Raw genomic sequence first — 20,101 nt, forward strand, 5'->3', positions numbered from 1 at the left:
TCCTGTTTTCTGGGTGAGGAGAGTAGCTGGAGTCATTGTATGAAGTGTAGACATCTGAGGGCGGATTTCAGCATCTGAGTCCTCTCTCACTAGTTCAAAGGTGTCTGGAAAACGTTCCTCGGTGTACAATAATTTTAGTCCAGAGAGCCATGTTATGCTCCCTAGTCGACTTGCATGAACTGCTCTAGTTGCAAGATCTGCAGGATTTTGGTCCGTGGGAGTATAATGCCACTGTTTTGGATGAACTGATCTCCTAATTCGCAGCACTCTGTTGTTGACGTAAACATAGAATCGTCTAGTTTCATTGTGGATGTATCCCAGGACTACTTTGCTGTCTGAGTAGAACTTGGCTTGAGTCAGGTCAATATCCATCTCAGATGCGATGAACTCTGCTAACTCGATGGCTAAGACTGCAGCACAAAGCTCTAACCTTGGTATAGTGTGCTCTGCTTGTGGAGCAAGTTTGGCCTTCCCTATAACAATCCGATGTGGCTCTGACATTTGGAGTCCACAGTTTTGAAATAGGCAAGAGCAGCAATTGCTTTTACAGAAGCATCTGCAAATACATACAGTCTTTGGCTTTGTATTCATGTAGATGTCACAGGGGTGTATGGTCTTGGAACATTCAGATTGGAGAGGGCTGCTAAGGAGTTCTTCCATACTTCCCACTGGATTCTCTTATAAGGTGGCAGAGGTGCATCCCAGTCAGATGTCTCCCTAGTTAAGTCTCTTAGTATGGCTTTGCCTTGTATAGTAACAGGAGCTGCAAAACCCAAGGGATCGTACAGGCTGTTGATGGTAGACAGGACACCTCTGCATGTGAAAGGCTTTTCTTCCTGGCTGACCTGAAAGGTGAAAGTGTCTGACTGTAGATTCCAGAGAAGCCCGAGGCTGCGTTGCATTTGTGTGGGGTCTGACCCCAGGTCTAGGTCTCTGAGACTGTTACATAAGTCTTGTGAAGGGAATGCTTCTATGAGTAATTGGCTGTTTGAGGCTTTTGTGAAGCCTGAGGTTAGAGCAAGCAAGCATCTCTTGGGCTCTCCTGATAAGACTGATGGCAGTCTCATTTGAAGGCATGGCTTTTAGACAGTCTTCAACATAAAAGTCCTTTTCTATGAATTGTCTGACATCTGATCTGTATTCTGTTTCTCCTTCTTCAGCCGACCTTTTGAGTCCATAAAGGGTGACTGCAGGAGGACTATTGTCAAAGATGTGCACTCTCATGTGATATTCTGTGACCTCTTTAGTAGGATCATTGTCTCTGTACCAGAAGAATCTTAGGAAGTTCCTGTCTCTCTCTCTCACAAGGAAACAATGGCATATTTCCTGGATGTCAGCGATGAAGGCAATGGAATCCTTATGGAAGCGCATAAGTACTCCCAGCAGTTTGCTTTTGAGGTCTGCTCCTGTCAGTAGAACATCATTCAGGGAGATATCATCAAACTTAGCACTGGAGTCAAGCACCACTCTAATCTGGCCCGGTTTCTTAGGGTGGTATACTCTAAAGAATGCTGGTTCCTACCCATGTTTGGAGTCTTTGAGAGTTGGAGCTAGCTCTGCATGGTAGTTCTCAAAAATCTTTGACATGAAGGAGATCTTTCATCTCTGGATTCTTTTGCAGATTATGTTTGAGAGAAGAAAAGTTTTAATGCTTGATTTCTGTTGTTCGGTAGAAGTAGTCTGTGGGTTCTGAAGGGAAGAGGTGCAACCCAGCTGTTGGTCTCATCTTTTACAAGTCCCTTGTCCATTACCTCTAAGAACAACTTGTCCTCTACCGACATTGCCACTTGGTTGTCTTGCTTAGTTCTCTGGAAGACTGTGCACCCCAACTGATCTTCATAGCTTCCTGACACCATACCGTTGTCATGAGTAAAGTCTATTAAATGATTGGGTAGTTAGATGCTGTGTGGTAGTTCCTTGACATGGATCTCGTTGTTGCAAGGTTTAATCAGAAATGGGCATCCTTTCTCCAATGTACTAATGTATTTGTTAGCATACTTGTCACAGAAGATGGGGCGTGCATGTGTCCCAAGCATACGTTTCCTATTATGACCCATCCTAGGTCTAGCTTTTGGGCGTAGGGAGCATTGAAGAGTCCATTGATATGACATCTCACTTTATGGACCTGTAGGATATCTCTTCCCAACAGCAGCATTATCTGAGCCTGATGGTTGAGTTCCGGTATAAGGTGTGTGTGGCGCCCCTGATGCTCAGTCGCCACAGAGGTGCTGCACCTTCTCCTAAGGTGTAGTGCCCCACCAACTAGGTAAGTTGGGAACTCCTTTCCACACTCCAAAACCTGCATCCCACACACAGGATAGTTCAGCACTGATCACATTGCGGCTCATGCTTAGAGGGTAGCAGAGCACCTCTGATGATTCCTTGCTTCGTAACACGAGATGTGCTGGGAGGCGGGTGGAGTGGAGATCCATATAAAAGAGTGGGAAGGTTTAGAATTACAGGTCAGTCTGACGGGAGGTCAGGCGAGAGGAGTTCAGTTCTCAAGTTAGTTTTGAGTTCAGTTTGAGTTCAGTTTAGAAAGAGTGCTGCAGCTGCATCAGTGATCTGAGCCAGCTGGCACGGGAAAGAGAAGAGAAGGAGAAAGACATAGATCTGCAACCTAAGCTTCCATAAGAGAGAGAAGAACAGCACGGAACAAGGGAGTAGGAGAACAGAGAGGAGTTCTGGGTTGGAAGAGGAACCCTGCCTATAGGTTCTCAGCGCAAGGCCGGGGCCCGGTCCCCAAGGTTGTATGGACACTTATGGTTCTGCAGCAGACACCGGTGGAGTAGTTGGCTGTAAATGCACTACTCCCATCCAAGACTTGGGACACAACAGCAACGCAGATAGAGAGCCGGGATCCAGGAGGTCCCTGATCAGGCTACAGCTGTCTGTCATACAAGTAAGGTTCTAGGAACATCTGACAGGAGGAATTCCAGAGAATTACGTTACTGGAGTTCTTCACACTAAAAGGTGCAAGAGAGGAGTCATTCAGGAAAGGCACATGTTGGCGGAGTGTTGGAGAGGAGAACCCTGACTTGCCCGGGAGGTTGATTGAGTCTCTACCCTGGAGGACACGGCACTGAGGCAGGCACCAGTGGGTACCACGAACTGTGAGTAAAGCATTGAAACTACAAGCCCTGGTGTCCTCCATTCATTCGTCGCTAACACCTCCAGCACCGCTACCATTCTGCGCCTCTCCTCATCCATTGCACCAACACTGCCCTGGGACTAGAGCTCCACCTGTGGGGAGCTATACCATCTTTGCTGCAACATGTCATCAGTCCCAGCGAATCTGCATGCAGCGTTGGCTTAACATCTCTCTTGCCAAACACCACGGGTGGCATCATGAACTATTTCAATAAACAATAACACTATTAACATCACCGCCATTGATGTTGGGCGCCCAGGGCCACGGACCGGGTCACTGCTGCTGTGAGACATCCCCCCTGACACCAGCCTGCTACCGAGTACCCCACAGCCCTGGGTGTGAGGGCGACCCATGTGCTATGCGTTTCAAGTGAGCATGATGGATTGCCACATCTGGTGTAGGGATTTCAGATCTGTTGTCTGGGATCTGATTACACTCATTGATTGTAGGTAGTGGTAGGCAGAATCGTCCGTCTAAGGACTCAATTTGGTAGTCAGTAGCTTTCCTACCTGCTGTTGTCACTGTACCTGCACATGTATTTAATGAGTAGGGGTACTTGGCCCTTTGATGTTGAATAGGTCAAAGAATGTTGATCTAGCCAAGGATCGATTACTTTGATCATTCAAGATAGCATACAGTCTCACAGCTTTGTCTCTATGACCCTTTCTGTACACTCTGACGAGGCATATTTTTGAACAGGACCTACTGTTTATTGTCCCTTTACAGACTTCAGTACATTGTGAAGTGATCTCTGGCGCAGCTGCATTAGTGCTCCTTTCCTCCCCGCCATGCTCACTGTCAGCTGGCGTGTTTTGTGCACTCCATGGAGCTGGGCTGGGGTGTTGGCCAGTGTTAGGATCTGTGGTGCCACATTCTGTGCATTTTACACTGACCTTACAATCCTTGACGAGGTGAGCTGTGGATGAGCAGCACTTGTAGCAGATACCGTTCTCTTTCAGGAAGTTTCTGCGATCTGGCATAGATTTTCTCCTGAAGGCTCTGCATTTCAGGAGAGGATGAGCCTTCTGATGGAGCGTGCACTGCTTGTCATGGTCCTGTACCTTTGTCTCTGATTGAGAGCGGCCAGCAGACCTGTAATTGGAACTTGGAGAAGAAATGTAAGTCTTGTCGACTGCCACAAATGCTCTGTGTGGATTTGCAGCTGGTGACGGTGTGGCATATGACATTGCAAAGTCAAAGCTGGGATCATTTCTGATTGTCGCTTGTTCGTGTATAAAATCTACAAAAATGGAGAAGAGAGGGAATGGAATGCTGTGTTTGTATTTGTACATGAAACCACATGTGAGCCACCTCTCCTGTAGATTGTAGGGCAACTTTAGGACTATAGGGTTAACACCTTTGGCTGCAAATGCAAGTCCTGGTAGGTCACCTTTACATTTGGCAACTAGGACTTCCTTTAGCAGGTTACCTAGTTCTTTAAGTTTCTAAAGACCTTTGTTAGATATTTTAGGAAAGTCATCGATTCTTTGAACAAGGCTCTCTCTATTACCTCTGCTGAGCCGTAACACTCATCCAGCCTCTTCCAGATCTCTTTGAGGCCAATTTGAGGGTGGTTTATATTAATGTCTCTTATCCTTACTGCGTGTTTGACAACTTTTCCCCTAGGTATTTGACTAAGAGGTCTATCTCTTCCCTGTGTCATAGCCCCAAGTCTTTATTGACATTTTGGAAGGAAGCTTTCCAAGTGGGAAACAGCGACCAGAACCAGCCAAGATTGAGGCCATAGCCAAATGGCCCATCCCACGCACTAAAACCCAGGTCATGGCGTTTCTAGGGACAGCGGGGTATTACAGGAAATTCGCTCCCAATTACAGCAGCGTAGCCAAGCCCCTCACTGATTTGACCCATAAGAACCAACCCCGCCAGGTAACCTGGACCTCAGAGTGTGAGGAAGCCTTCCACCAACTAAAGGACACCCTCACCAATACCCCTGTATTGGCTGCACCCGATCCAACTAAACGTTTCCTTGTTCATACAGACGCTTCTATGTTTGGATTGGGGCAGTACTGAGCCAAGTCGGGCCGGACGGCCAAGAACACCTGGTAGCTTACCTGAGTCAGAAACTACTGCCCCGTGAAGTAAGCTATGCGGCCATCGAGAAGGATTGCCTGGCGGTAGTATGGGCACTCAAGAAGTTGCAACCATATTTGTATGGACGACAGTTTTCCCTCTTAACGGACAATAATCCCCTAGTCTGGCTTAAAGGGTCTCCGGAGACAACGCCAGATTGCTGCGGTGGAGTTTAGCCCTACAACCTCTGGACTTCACCATCCACCACAGACCCGGCAAACAAAATGGTAACGCCGATGGACTAAGTCGACAAACGGAACTTGTACCAACCCCATAAACTTCGGTCATCCCCAAACCAATCCGTTGAGGATCAGACTGTGTATGCCGATCGCGTCGCTGAAAAGGGGAGCCGTGTTACAGAACTAATTAGCACCCAGAATATGTTGTGCAGTTATATGTATGGATAATAGGTTCTATGTGAGATGCATGTCCCTAATGCATCAGCATTCCCCTTTTGCCTGCCCTCCCCCCACCTTTGTAATTTCCATAGTAAACATCGGTAGGCTCCGGCCACCTGCAACTTTTGTAATGCATGTCTGGCCTGCCGCTTTTCTATTGGCCTGCCCTCTACCACTGGCAAAAGCAGGAAGCCCGGTGGCTGACACTGCGCACTATTGAAGAGGAATGAATACTCACCGCGATCGCCAATGAACAGTCCCGGTGAGTATTCGACAGCTGCCCTTCGGCTTGCAAGCAGCACATGACGTCCCAGCCATGCGCAGCTTACAAGCATTAACTAGCTGCTGGCACCAGAGCAGGATGCTGCGACTGTGATCGAGCAGAGGATAAGTGTAATGGTTTTTTTTTTTTAATCTTTTCTGATGTGGTCATGCATACCAGGAACTGGATGGGGTCAATCAAACCAGAATAAGGATGGGACTAATCATTAAAGGGAACCTGTCACCCCCCCAGGGCATTTTTCAGTTAAAGAGCCACCTTCAGCAGCACTAAGGCTGTATTCTCTGAAGGTGGCTCTTCTTTTTCTGACCCCAAGTAATGCTGAAATATCAACTTTTATAAATAGCTCCTCATACCTGTAATGTGTCCCATAGGTATGGTGTGTCCCCCTTTATCAGCCGACTACCATCCGTCCATCATGCCTGTCTGGTGTCTCGGCGCTGCCCACCATCTGTCCATCATGATGCGTGCGTCGCTGCCTCCTCTTGTTTTGAATGCCGGCGCCTGCGCTGAGACAAGAGTTTTCGGGCATGCGCATTGCGCGCTGCCTGAGAACCAACTTCAGGCTATTGCGCCTGCATGTTGCGGAGGCCCCAGCCCCGCAGTGTGAATACATCATAACACACTGCGGGGCGGGATCTGGGGCCTCCACAACACACAAGCGCAATAGCCTGATGTTGGTTCTTGGGGCAGCGCGCACTGCGCATGCCCGAGAACTCTTGTCACAGCACAGGCGCCAGCATTCAAAACAGGAGGAGGCAGCAACCCACAGGGGCATCATGATGGACAGATGGTGGGTGGCGCTGAGACACTGCACAGGTATGATGGACGGATGGTAGGCGGCTGATACAGGGGGGCACAACATACCTATGGGACACATTTCAGGTATGAGGAGCTATTTATAAAAGTCGATATTTCAGCGTTACTAGGTGTCAGAAAAAGAAGAGCAACTATCACAGAATGCAGCCTCAGTGCTGCTGAAGGTGGCTCTTTAACTGAAAAATGCCCTGGGGGGTGACAGGTTCCCTTTGAAGGAATGGGATGGGGCCACTCATACTAGAATAAGGATGGGACCAATCATAACCACAATAGGGCCAATCATACCAGGATGACAGAACGAAATGAATATTCTTTGCCCTCCATGCCCATGGGCATAGAATACAGTGCATATTCATTTCTCTTTAGCAGCGGGCACAGGAGTTAGCCGAAGCCGCCAGCTCCTGCCTCTGTGACACGCTGCTCTGCTGAAACCGCTCCCCCACCACGGCCAGAGTCGGTATATTTGGACTATAAGACACCCCCTTTTTTTCTCCACATTTTGAGAGGAAAAAAGTGCATCTTACAGTCTGAAAAATAAGGTACTTATAGCATCATTACATGAATACAGCACCAAAACTATTATCAATGCAAAAATGCATCACCAGTACAGTCATGGCCAAAAGTTTTGAGAATGACACAAATATTAATTTTTACAAAGTCTACTGCTTCATTTTTTCTAATGGCAATTTGCATATAATCCAGAATGTTATAAAGAGTGATCAGCTTAACAGCAATTACTTGCAAAGTCAATATTTGCCTAGAAAATGAACTTTATCCCCAAAACACATTTCAACATCATTGCAGCCCTGCCTTAAAAGGACCAGCTAACATCGTTTCAGTGATTGCTCCATTAACACAGGTGTGGGTGTTGATGAGGACAGGGCTGGAGATCAATCTGTCATGATTAAGTAAGAATGACACCACTGGACACTTTAAAAGGAGGCTGGTGCTTGGCATCATTGTTTCTCTTCTGTTAACCATGGTTATCTCTAAAGAAACACGTGCAGTCATCATTGCACTGCACAAAAATGGCCTAACAGGCAAGAGTAGCGCAGCTAGAAAGATTGCACCTCAGTCAACAATCTATCGCATCATCAAGAACTTCAAGGAGAGAGGTTCCCTTGTTGCCAAAAAGGCTCCAGGGCGCCCAAGAAAGACCAGCAAGCGCCAGGACCGTCTCTTAAAAGTGTTTCAGCTGCGGGATAGGGCTACCAGCAGTGCAGAGCTTGCTCAGGAATGGCAGCAGGCAGGTGTGAGTGCATCTGCACGCACTGTGAGGCGGAGACTCTTGGAGCAAGGTCTGGTCTCAAGGAGGGCAGCAAAGAAGCTACTTCTCTCCAGAAAAAACATCATGGACAGACTGATATTCTGCAAGAGGTACAGGGAGTGGACTGCTGAGGACTGGGGTAAAGTCATTTTCTCTGATGAATCCCCTTTTCGATTGTTTGGGACATCTGGAAAACGGCTTATTCGGAGAAGACCAGGTGACCGCTACCTCCAGTCTTGTCTCATGCCAACAGTCAAGCATCCTGAAACCATTCATGTGTGGGGTTGCTTCTCAGCCAAGGGAATGGGCTCTCTCTCAGTCTTGCCTAAAAACACAGCCATGAATAAAGAATGGTACCAGAATGTCCTCCGAGAGCAACTTCTCCCAACCGTCCAAGAGCAGTTTGGCAATCAACAATGCCTTTTTCATCATGATGGAGCACCTTGCCATAAAGCAAAGGTGATAACTAAATGGCTCAGGGAACAAAACATAGAGATTTTGGGACCATGGCCTGGAAACTCCCCAGATCTTAATCCCATTGAGAACTTGTGGTCAATCATCAAGAGACGGGTGGACAAACAAAAACCTTCAAATTCAGACAAAATAAAAGCATTGATTTTGCAAGAATGGACTGCTATCAGTCAGGATTTGATCCAGAAGTTGATTGAGAGCATGCCAGGGAGAATTGCAGAGGTCCTGAAGAAGAAGGGTCAACACTGCAAATATTGACTTGCTGCATTAACTCATTCTAACTGTTAATATAACCTTTTGTTACTCATAATATGATTGCAATTATATTTCTGTATGTGATAAAAACATCTGACAAACACACATAAAAACCAGAGGGCAGCAGATCATGTGAAAATATAATATTTGTGTTATTCTCAAAACTTTTGGCCATGACTGTACAACCCTCAGTACACGAGTAGATTTCTATAACCAACATCAGTACAGGAATATAGCACCAGAATCACAATTAGTGCAAAAATAAAGCATCAGAATCATAATCTGTACATGAAAACAGCTCTAAAATTATGATCAGTACATAAGACTATTACCAGAACCACCAACAGTACATGAATGCAGCACCAAAACAATCAACAGTACATGCATACAGCACCGTTACCCCAATCATTACATGGATACAGCACCTAAACCATCATCAATACAGAACCAGAACCACCATCAGTACATGTATAAATCACTACAACCACATCAGTGAAAAAATGGAGCACCAGAAACCTTATCAGTGCATGAATACAGAACCAAAACCACCATCAGCAGATGAAAACACCAACACAACCATCATCAGTACATGAGTATAATAGCAGAACAACAACCATCAGTACATAAATACATGAGCTAGTTCAGTGATCAACTGCAATGTCAGGTCAGCCCCTACAATATGCATTAGTGTCTCATGACCCTACGATTCATAGTATGTCCTTAGCTATGGTTCATAGATACTAGGTGTCATGATCCAGGTCTGGGTTTACTTTTTTTATCCTCTTCCCGACCTGGTTATGCAGGGGTTAATTTTAACAGCTTCTCTTTGGGATCTGTTTTACTAATTCTGTCCGCCGCAGACAGCAGGCAGCATCAGTTATAGTTCTTGCCCCCCAGCTTGAGCGGCTAACCCTGTTACACCCTGATTTGTCCTCTGCCCTTTCGCTGTGCTCCCTTGCCTGTTACTCTGTTAGTCTTAGTGTCTGCTCCCCGCGCTATGACCCTTTGGTATTTGACCTGGCTTGTTCTCTGGCATTCTAGCAGTTAATTTGCTGAGGTAATCAGGTGAAATTTCGCCCCATGCTTCCAGAAGGCCCTCTCTCAAGTTGGTTTGGCTTGATGGGCACTTTTTGCATACCATACGGTCAAGCTGCTCCAACAACAGCTCAATGGGGTTGAGATCCGGTGACTGTGCTGTCCACTCCATTACAGATAGAATACCAGCTTCCTGCTTCTTCCCTAAATAGTTCTTGCATAATTTGGAGGTGTGCTTTGGGTCATTGTCCTGTTGCAGAATGAAATTGGCTCCAATCAAGCGCTGTCCACAGGGTATAGCATGGCATTGCAAAATGGAGTGATAGCCTTCCTTATTCAAAATCCCTTTTACCTTGTACAAATCTCCCACTTTACCAGCACCAAAGCAACCCCAGACCATCACATTACCTCCACCATGCTTGACAGATGGCATCAGTCACTCTTCCAGCATCTGTTCAGTTGTTCTGCATCTCACAAATGTTCTTCTGTGTTTTCCAAACACCTCAAACTTGGATTTGTCTGTCCATAACACTTTTTTCCAATCTTCCTCTGTCCAATGTCTGTGTTCTTTTGCCCATATTAATCTTTTCCTTTTATTAGCCAGTCTCAGATATGGCTTTTTCTTTGCCACACTGCCCTGAAGGCCAGCATCTCGGAGTCGCCTCTTCACTGTAGACATTGACACTTGTGTTTTGCATGTACTATTTAATGAAGCTACCAGTTGATGACCTGTAAAGCATCGATATTTCAAAGTACAGACTCTGATGTACTTGTCTTGTTGCTTAATTGTGCAGCGGGGCCTCCCACTTCTCTTTCTGCTCTGGTTAGAGCCTGTTGGTGCTCTCCTCTGAAGGGAGTAGTACACATCGTTGTAGGAAATCTTCAGTTTCTTGGCAATTTCTCACATGGAATAGCCTTCATTTTTAAGAATAAGAATAGACTGTTGAATTTCACATGAAAGTTTTTTTTTTCTGGCCATTTTGAGAGTTTAATGGAACCAACAAATGTAATGCTCCAGATTCTCAACTAGCTCAAAGGAAGGTTTATAGCTTCTTTAATCAGCCAAACCATTTTCAGCTGTGCTAACATACTTGCACAAGGGCTTCCAAGGGTATTCTAACCATCCATTAGCCTTCTTACACAGTTAGCAAACACAAAGTACCATAAGAACACTGGAGTGATGGTTGTTGAAAATGAGCCTCTATACACCTATGAAGATATTGAATTACAATCCAGACGTTTGCAGCTAGAATAGTCATTTACCACATTAACAATGTATAGAGTGTATTTCTGAATTATTTAATGTTAGCTTCATTGGAAAAAAAATGCTTTTCTTACAAAAATAAGGAAATAAGTGACCTTAAACTTTTGAACGGTAGTGTATCTCATATCTATCTATCCCATATCTATCTATTATCTATCTATAGATCTATCTATTATTTATCTATCTATCTATAGATCTATCTATCCCATATCTATGTATCTATCTAAATCAAGAAAAAAGGGCAGCACTAAAAAATAATACAGCAGGTGCAAAACCTATTCAGCAGTGTCCAAACAGCCAAAATGACAAAAGGAAAAAAAATAGGCAAGCTTGACAAAGACGGGTCACCGTTGAAACGTTTCCATCTGAGGATCAGTAAAGTATCCACTTTTTTCACATTTAATTTGAGTGCTGCCTATTTTTTTCCTTATGTACCTATCTATCTATCTATCTATCTATCTATCTATCTATCTATCTATCTATCTATCTATCACATATCTATTATCTATCTATCTATCTATTATCTATCTATTATTTATCTATCTATCTATAGACCTATCTATCCCATATCTATCTATCATCTCTCATATATATCTTTCTCTCTCCATGTAATGCATATGTAATCTACATATACAAAGTACTATTTATTTTCAGTCCAGAAATGTTTGCAAGTAATAAAAAATAAAAATGTAAATGTTTAAATACCTTTACAACTATTGCAAAATCTGATGCTAAATCGCATATAGTATTTCCATCATTATAAGTTTAATATTAAGAATACTTGCAGAAATGTACAGTTCAAAACCTACAGTGATCACTAAGACTGATCGTGCAATAAAACAATCATCATTGTACGGTGAGAGAAAAAAAGAATTTTCCATTTAATACTAAAAGAAGTGTACATGAAAACACAAGAACTCACATTTATGAACAAAGAGATTATGGCCAGGCCATTGGGGTTGCGGGATGCCTCACTGACATTGTTGTACAGATCCTGGTTATAATGAATAAGCTGTACCTGTAAGAAGAGAGGGGTGTCTCACAAGGTCAGTAACTAAAAGGGAAGAAAGTGAGTCAAGGCTCACAGGTTCTAAGAAATCAGAATGAAAAGTAGGAAATGGAGAGAACAGACATGGACTAGCAGACTTGGATGGCACTGTAAAAAATAAGGAAAAATAAGAAATAATAAAGAAGAGTGTGATGTAATGGTTTAACAGCTTACTATAAGAACAAGTTTCAAGAGTTAAATACGCTTATGATTTTATCTGCTTAAAGAAGTTTTCCTCTTTTGGGAAGTAATTCCCATAAAAGCTGTAACCCAGGTAAGACCCTTGTTCACACTACCATTCAGGGGTAATGTTGGGGTTTATAAGATGCTATAATAATCAGAGCCTTAAAGGTGCTCTCTAGTCTGCTAACATTATCATATCCTCTGAGTAAGAGCATGGATCATTTATCAGTGGGTTCTGGCTTCTACCTCCAGAACAATGGGGATGTGGCCCTACAAAAGAGCATCAGTAGTAGCTCAACACCTTACTATTGTGAAAGTAACAAGCCAAGAGGACTTGATATATCCATTCTTTGGCACAAATCAAACATGGTTTGTCAAGTGTTTGGACTGGCCACCAAAGTGATTCAAAATATCATGTAAAATAAAATACTAAAAAAAATAATGCTTTACCAGTTCTCTACCGTTTAGGCTCCAATGTTGCGGTCTGACAAAGTCAGAAGTAAAGAGCAAGTCTGTGAACTTCCTGTACCGACCAATTGACCAAATTGGAAGTAAGGACACCGATAGAGGATCCGTAAAGTGAATATTAATTATTTATTATTATTCAGTATTCTGAGTGGTTTTATTTATTCATTTATTTATTTATTTTCAAATCAATCACAGTTGTTTGTGGTGGCCATGTTTCAGTACTGAGGAACACAGACACTATTTTTTAGGTGTATACGGTATATGGTTGAAGAGTATTGACCACTTAATATTGGATTATTACAGGATTTAAAGGAACAGCTTATTCTATGCTTGTTCTTAATAGTAAAACGACACTTTGTTATGAAACAAAAGAAAAAAAACAGAACATGATCCTGTTAATGAAGCAAAACTTTTGTTACAGTGAAATAATACATTTCATATTCATACAGAATCTATCTAAGCTCATTTCTATTTCACTGCACGCTGCCTAATCTATTCCAATTATTGATTTACTTTACACATAAGTAATAATTCCATAACTAAGCAACAGTGACAGAAAAATATAAAATAGCTTCATTGAGAGCTACACTTAAGCGAATCAATCAATCTGGCACTTGCTTCCGTACTTGTGCCTTATCCACTAATCAATTATGTCTCAGTTGGACTTGAATTGAAGCATCATTTATGACGGTTATTTAAAGGCTGTAATAGAATCGCAATAAACGTTCCTATTTAAAGACAAATAATGTAATTTTCTCATGTTTTAATGAACCCTGTGTACTAACGACATAATTCATCACTTGCATTGTTTAGTTCGCTATTTACCATTACCTTAATGATAGTAACAATTTATGCAAAGGAAATGGAGGTTGGGGCTGCCTTATTAATATTTATGTAAGGGTAATGGTATCTATCTATCTATTATCTATCTATCTATCTATCTGCTCAGATGTTACCGTATATCTATTTTTGTATGTTTCAGTCAGACACAATTTTAAGAACTGAAATGCTTTAAAATTTAAATTACTTTTGTGTCTCTCTCTAGTTACAGAATAAAGCGTTTTCACAGAATATTCTCATTATTTCTGTTATTACAGTCACCTCTCCAGCCGCAGCCTCCTTGTTCATTAGATGTTCTGACCCAATGCCATTCTCGCTGCCAAAATGCAACACGATCTCATCAAGTCGATGATTATATAACAGGGGGCCCCCGGAGATGTTAACTTGAAGCTGCTTGTCCAGACGGAAGGATACATGTCGTCCTGTATTGTGCATTGTTCCACTAATCTGGAATACAATGGGTAAATGCAAATAGAAAATAAGTTTTGACCTAACCAGAGCTTCATAGCATTTGTAAAAAAAAAAAAAAAAATCATAAGTTCTTGTACCCTCAAAAAAGTACACACAGGCAGACCAATGTTTAACTTCTATTGGACACAAACATCTTTTCAGAGGTACTGATGCATTACATTGCTTCTGTTATGTGGAATGTGTGTTGCACCAAAAATGTAATTACTACTGGCCACCACATTCTACTCTTGCCTTAAATGCTGTCTTTTTGGTCTTAGCTTTATAAATAAAGTCATATAGAAGGATACAAATGCTAGATCATCCTCTATGGCAAAACCAAGCGCCATAGCAAAGCGACCATTTTGATCTTTGTTAAAGGCTAATACTCTTCAATAAAGTAACTGATAAAATGTGTTAATGAAACTCTTCCAACTGCACACTGTATCAAGAAGTAAAGAAATTTTTTTGTCTTGAGTCGAGAATGACTAATTATGCAAGGGGTACAGATGAGGTGACAGTTTTGGCTGTAAATGTAGTGGTGGAACCACTTTGCCATGATCCGAGGAGAGCCTGGAGGGATGTAACTATGTGAACACTTGACACTTCACTAGAGCCCCTGATGGTAGAGTTAGACTTGGCTCCAGATGGACACCAGCTGCAACACTAAGATGGATCTCAGATGCACGGCAGCTGACACCCAAGGGGAAGGAAGCTGGAACAGCCTACAAAGGAAGATGCTGGCGAGCATCGCTGATATACACGCAGGCCAGTGTTGGTGGCACGACTGAAATACAGGAACAGAAGGAAAGTACAGGCAGACAGGTATAGGACAGGTAAACTGACTGGCGGGTAGAGGGGAACCGAGAACCAGCAAGTGTGCAGACCACTGACATTACATTTTGCTCAGACAATGAACATCAGGTGGAGGTGCCTTAAATTATAAGTGTCAACCATTTTTTGTTATGCAAAATTGTCTCTTCAGAGAGGAAGAGGACTAGAACTCTAGTGCCACCTATTGGAAGTAGTAAATCCTAAAAGTCAATGTCGACCCTTTAACGAGCCTTGTTACATGACTTAGGATAAAAGTCAAGCCAGAATCTCAATTTGCAGACACTGTGTTTCAGGGTACTGCCCCTCATCAGTGCAAAGTGTGAGATCTGGTTTGGCTGTGAGAGAGACGTCTGACCAATATCCAAGAATCATCATTTCTCCTTGAGGAGAATGACATGCTAAGAATGTTGAGATGAGGAGACTTAAAGCCGCAATGCTCTTCTGGGAAATATGCAAATTATGCAAATTATCGCTTCAGTAAATTTTATACATTTACTCCAGAAAATATAGGCAGTGTTTACACAATATAAAAGATGTTACAAATGAGGCAAGATACAGTATATGCAGACAATTACAAAGCAAAATGGATTAAATATGAAACTAAAATATCTCAGTCAATGGCACGCCATATGGAGGAGAGGGAAGGGGCGCCTTCCCAAAGGAAAATGATCTATCAGCACAGCTTCCTAGCTGGCACCCCAGGCAAATGACAACTTCCTAATTGGGCATCCTAGCCTTATACTTTCTCCTTGCTGACCTCACTGGGTGGACGGAGCTAGGAATGTACTCCTTCCTATTCTACTCCCCTTTTCAAAAATTACAAAAACACTTCTACAGCCCATATCTCGGGCTGCGTGTCTCGCAGCGTGCCGGCAGAAGAGTTATAGTTTTTCTGACAAAATTAGCTCTTATTTAAGTCTAAACATGGCTGTGTGTCACGGTCAGGTAGAAATCCGTTTCTTGGATTCTGGTGATCACACAACCCCCACAAAGCTGCTATGAATAGCTTTAATGATGTGGATTCCAAGAAATATATGTTTGTCCTGCCCCTATGAAAACTTTGTGTTATTATATTCAATCTGAAATAAACAAAGGAACTATGTGCTTTTAACACAGACAGCTGTCAGGCACGGCAAGAGGTGCAGGGACCCATGCCATTGCTTCCCGCACCCACAACGCTGTGATCGATCAATCTAAGTGACCGATCACAGCATTATCGGGCAGGAGATGCTGAAATTTCAGCATCTCCCACCTGGTCAGTGCAGGAGCTCAGTGCTGCCGGTGGTTGAGCTTCCTGCACTAACAGTCAGGAGCAGCGTCAACCCCTGGCCTTTAACCCCCTGATTGCTGCAATTGGGCACGATCGCAGTGTTCAGGGGGAGGCAGAGGGTCGGGGGCTCCCTCTGCCTTCAGATCGGCGTCCCCACGATGTAATCACAGGACCCGATCTCTGCAATGATGACCTGGGGTTGTCATGACAATCCCTGGGTCAACCAGCTATGGAAGGCCTCTGAGACTTTGCTAACAGCATGGTCTCAGAAGTTTTCAATATAGGTATAATACGTTGCAATTCTGAAGCATTGCAATGTATTATGTCATTATCCAGAGTCCCATAAAGGGACTAGGTAAAAAAAACTTTTAAAAAATATGCAAAAAAATATTAAAAAATGATTTAAAAAAATCCCCTAATAAATACACATTTTTATTTTAAAAAAGTACACATATTTGGTATTGCCACGTCTGTAAAAATCCCATCTATAAAAGTGTCACCCTAGTTAAACCCTTCAGTGAACGCCGTAAAAAAACACAAAAAAATAGCAAATTATACTTTTTCCAAGCGGCATCATCATACCGCTTGGAAAAAGTGGAATAAAACGCGATCAAAAATACGAATAGTAATAAAAATAGCATCACTGAAAGTGCCATCTTTTCCTGCAAGAAACAAGCTCCATCAGTGAAAAAATAAAAAAGTTATACCTCTCAGAATAAAGTGATGCAAACATAATTATTTTTTCTATAAAAGTTTTTATTGTGTAAAAACACCAAAACATAAAAAAACTATATAAATGAGGTGTCGCTGTAGACGTAGCAACCCGAAGAATAAAGCTGCCTTATCAATTTTACCACACGCGCAATGGAGAAGAAAAAATAAACAAAAAACAATTCCTGAATTGCTGTTTTTTGTCGATTCTGCCTCCACAAAAATCGGAATAGAAAGTGATCAAAATATGTGCAGGTATCGATATATGTTGATTCCCTTCTCGAGGCATTACCCGTTAACTCCAAAGGCCACTCTTCTCTCTATTGACTTTGAAGAGTTCGACCCTTCGATAAGGTTTCTTATAATACTTATTTTCCTAGTGGTTAGGAATTCCCTGGCATTGCACTGGAAAAGAGTGGATGTGCCAAAGTTTTCAGATATTTTGGAGAAAATCTCTTCGCACTACTCTTTGGAACTCCGCTTCGCTATCTGTAATATAACCGGGGGAATGTCACTCTGCCTGAAGCCTTTATAGACTGCGCAAGCGCAACTCGCCTGTGCTGTCTGGACCCAGAGTGATGCATCCCCCACAGAGTGACGCATCCCCCCAGGAGATCGTGGTATACGTAAGCACTGAAAGCATTCCGCGATTTCCACAACACCTTACCGAACCCGGTGTTGTTGCCGGCGGGGTCTTGCATCTTCAGGTGATGTCAGGAGTGGGCGTGTTGTAGCGCCAGAATCGGCGCCTGTGCAGTCTGCACTTAACGCCGCCATTTTCTTGATGACACACTGCAGTGTGTCTTCAAAACATGGCAGCAGAAAGCGCGGACTGTGCAGGCGCCAATTCAGGTGCTACAACATGCCGACTCCAGACATGAATCGGCGCCTGCGCAGTCCGCGTTTACTGCCGCCATTTTTTTGAAGACACACTGCAGTGTGTTTTCAAGAACATGGTGGCGGAAAGCGAAGACTGCGCAGACGGCGAGTCCGGCACCACAGCACGCCCAGAACAGGACAGCGCTGGACACAGGGAAGAAAGGTGAGGGGACCATGCATACCACGAAAGGGGAGTGAGGGGACCATGCATACCACGAAAGGGGGGGTGAGGGGACTATGCATACCACGAAAGGAGGTTGAGGGGAAAATGCATACCAGGATGGGGGGTGAGGGGACCATGCATACCAGGATTGGGGGGTGAGAGGACCATGCATACCAGGATTGGGGGGTGAAGGGACCATGCATACCAGGATAGGGGGATGAGGGAACCATTCATACCAGGATTGGGGGGTGAGAGGACCATGCATACCAGGATATGGAAGTGAGGGGACCATGCATACCACGAAAGAGGGGTGAGGGGACCATGCATACCATGAAAGGGGGGTGAGGGGACCATGCATACCACAAAAGGGGGTGAGGGGACCATGAATACCAGGATTGGGGAGTGAGGGGACCATGCATACCATGAAAAGGGGGGAGGGGACCATGCATACCATGAAAGGGGGGTGAGGGGACCATGGATACCAAGAAAGGGGGGTGAGAGGACCATGCATACCAGGAAAGGGGGGTGAGGGGACCATGCATACCAGGATTGGGGAGTGAGAGGGCCATACATACCAGGATAGGTGGGTGAGGGGACCATGCATACCAGGATAGGGGGGTGAGGGGATCATGCATACCAGGATTGAGGAGTGAGAGGACCATGCATACCAGGATTGGGGGGGTGAGGGTACCATGCATACCAGGATTGGGGGGTGAGGGGACCATGCAGACCAGGATTGGGGGGTGATGGGACCATGCATACCAGGATTGGGGGGTGAGAGGACCATGCATATCAGGATAGGTGGGTGAGGTGATCATGCATACCACTATTGGGGGGTGAGAGGACCATGCATACCAGGATTGGAGGGTGAGAGGACCATGCATACCAGGATTGGAGGGTGAGAGGACCATGCATACCAGGATTGGGGGGTGAGAGGACCATGCATACCAGGATTGGGGGGTGAGGGGACCATGCATACCAGGATTGTGGGGTAAGATGACCATGCATACCAGGATAGGGGGGTGAAGGGACCATGCATACCAGGATAGGGGGATGAGGGAACCATTCATACCAGGATTGGGGGGTGAGATGACCATGCATACCAGGATATGGAAGTGAGGGGACCATGCATACCACGAAAGAGGGGTGAGGGGACCATGCATACCATGAAAGGGGGGTGAGGGGACCATGCATACCACAAAAGGGGGTGAGGGGACCATGAATACCAGGATTGGGGAGTGAGGGGACCATGCATACCATGAAAAGGGGGGATGGGACCATGCATACCATGAAAGGGGGGTGAGGGGACCATGGATACCAAGAAAGGGGGGTGAGGGGACCATGCATACCAGGATTGGGGAGTGAGAGGGCCATACATACCAGGATAGGTGGGTGAGGGGACCATGCATACCAGGATAGGGGGGTGAGGGGATCATGCATACCAGGATTGAGGAGTGAGAGGACCTTGCATACCAGGATTGGGGGGGTGAGGGTACCATGCATACCAGGATTGGGGGGTGAGGGGACCATGCAGACCAGGATTGGGGGGTGATGGGACCATGCATACCAGGATTGGGGGGTGAGAGGACCATGCATACCAGGATAGGTGGGTGAGGTGATCATGCATACCAGGATTGGGGGGTGAGAGGACCATGCATACCAGGATTGGAGGGTGAGAGGACCATGCATACCAGGATTGGAGGGTGAGAGGACCATGCATACCAGGATTGGGGGGTGAGAGGACCATGCATACCAGGATTGGGGGGTGAGGGGACCATGCATACCAGGATTGGGGGGTGAGATGACCATGCATACCAGGATAGGGGGGTGAGAGGACCATGCATACCAGGATAAGGGGTGAGGGAACCATGCATTCCAGGTTTGGGGGTTGAGAGGACCATGCATACCAGGATAGGGGGTGAGAGGGTCATGCATACCAGGATAGGGGAGTGAGAGGACCATGCATACCAAGATAGGGAGGTGAGGGGACCATGCATACCAAGATAGGGGGGTGAGGGGACCATGCATACAAGGATAGGGGGTGAGGGGGTCATGCATACCAGGATAGGGGGGTGAGAGGACCATGCATACCAGGATTGGGGGGTGAGAGGACCATGCATGTCAGAATAGAGGGGTGAGAGGACCATGTATACCAGGATAGGGGGGTGAGGGGACCATGTGTACTAGGATAGGGGGGTGAGGGGACCATGCATACCACGAAAGGAGG

At 44.8% G+C, this 20,101-nt stretch overlaps 1 protein-coding gene across 2 annotated transcripts in view; it reads right to left on the reverse strand.

The window, feature by feature from the left end:
- CA11 (carbonic anhydrase 11) overlaps window positions 1-20,101 on the reverse strand; it is a 1,551,304-nt gene that overhangs the window by 523,178 nt on the left and 1,008,025 nt on the right. For both annotated transcript variants that reach the window (XM_073552098.1, XM_073552100.1), the window contains exons 4-5: window positions 13,832-14,017; window positions 11,954-12,049 (exon numbers count right to left, since the gene is read on the reverse strand). In XM_073552098.1, the coding sequence (XP_073408199.1) occupies window positions 11,954-12,049; window positions 13,832-14,017 (282 nt within the window). The remainder of the gene's footprint in view (window positions 1-11,953; window positions 12,050-13,831; window positions 14,018-20,101) is intronic.

The sequence above is a fragment of the Dendrobates tinctorius genome, unplaced genomic scaffold (genome assembly GCF_039654945.1).
Source record: "Dendrobates tinctorius isolate UK_male_01 unplaced genomic scaffold, ASM3965494v1 ptg000184l, whole genome shotgun sequence".
Taxonomy (NCBI): Eukaryota; Metazoa; Chordata; class Amphibia; order Anura; family Dendrobatidae; genus Dendrobates; species Dendrobates tinctorius.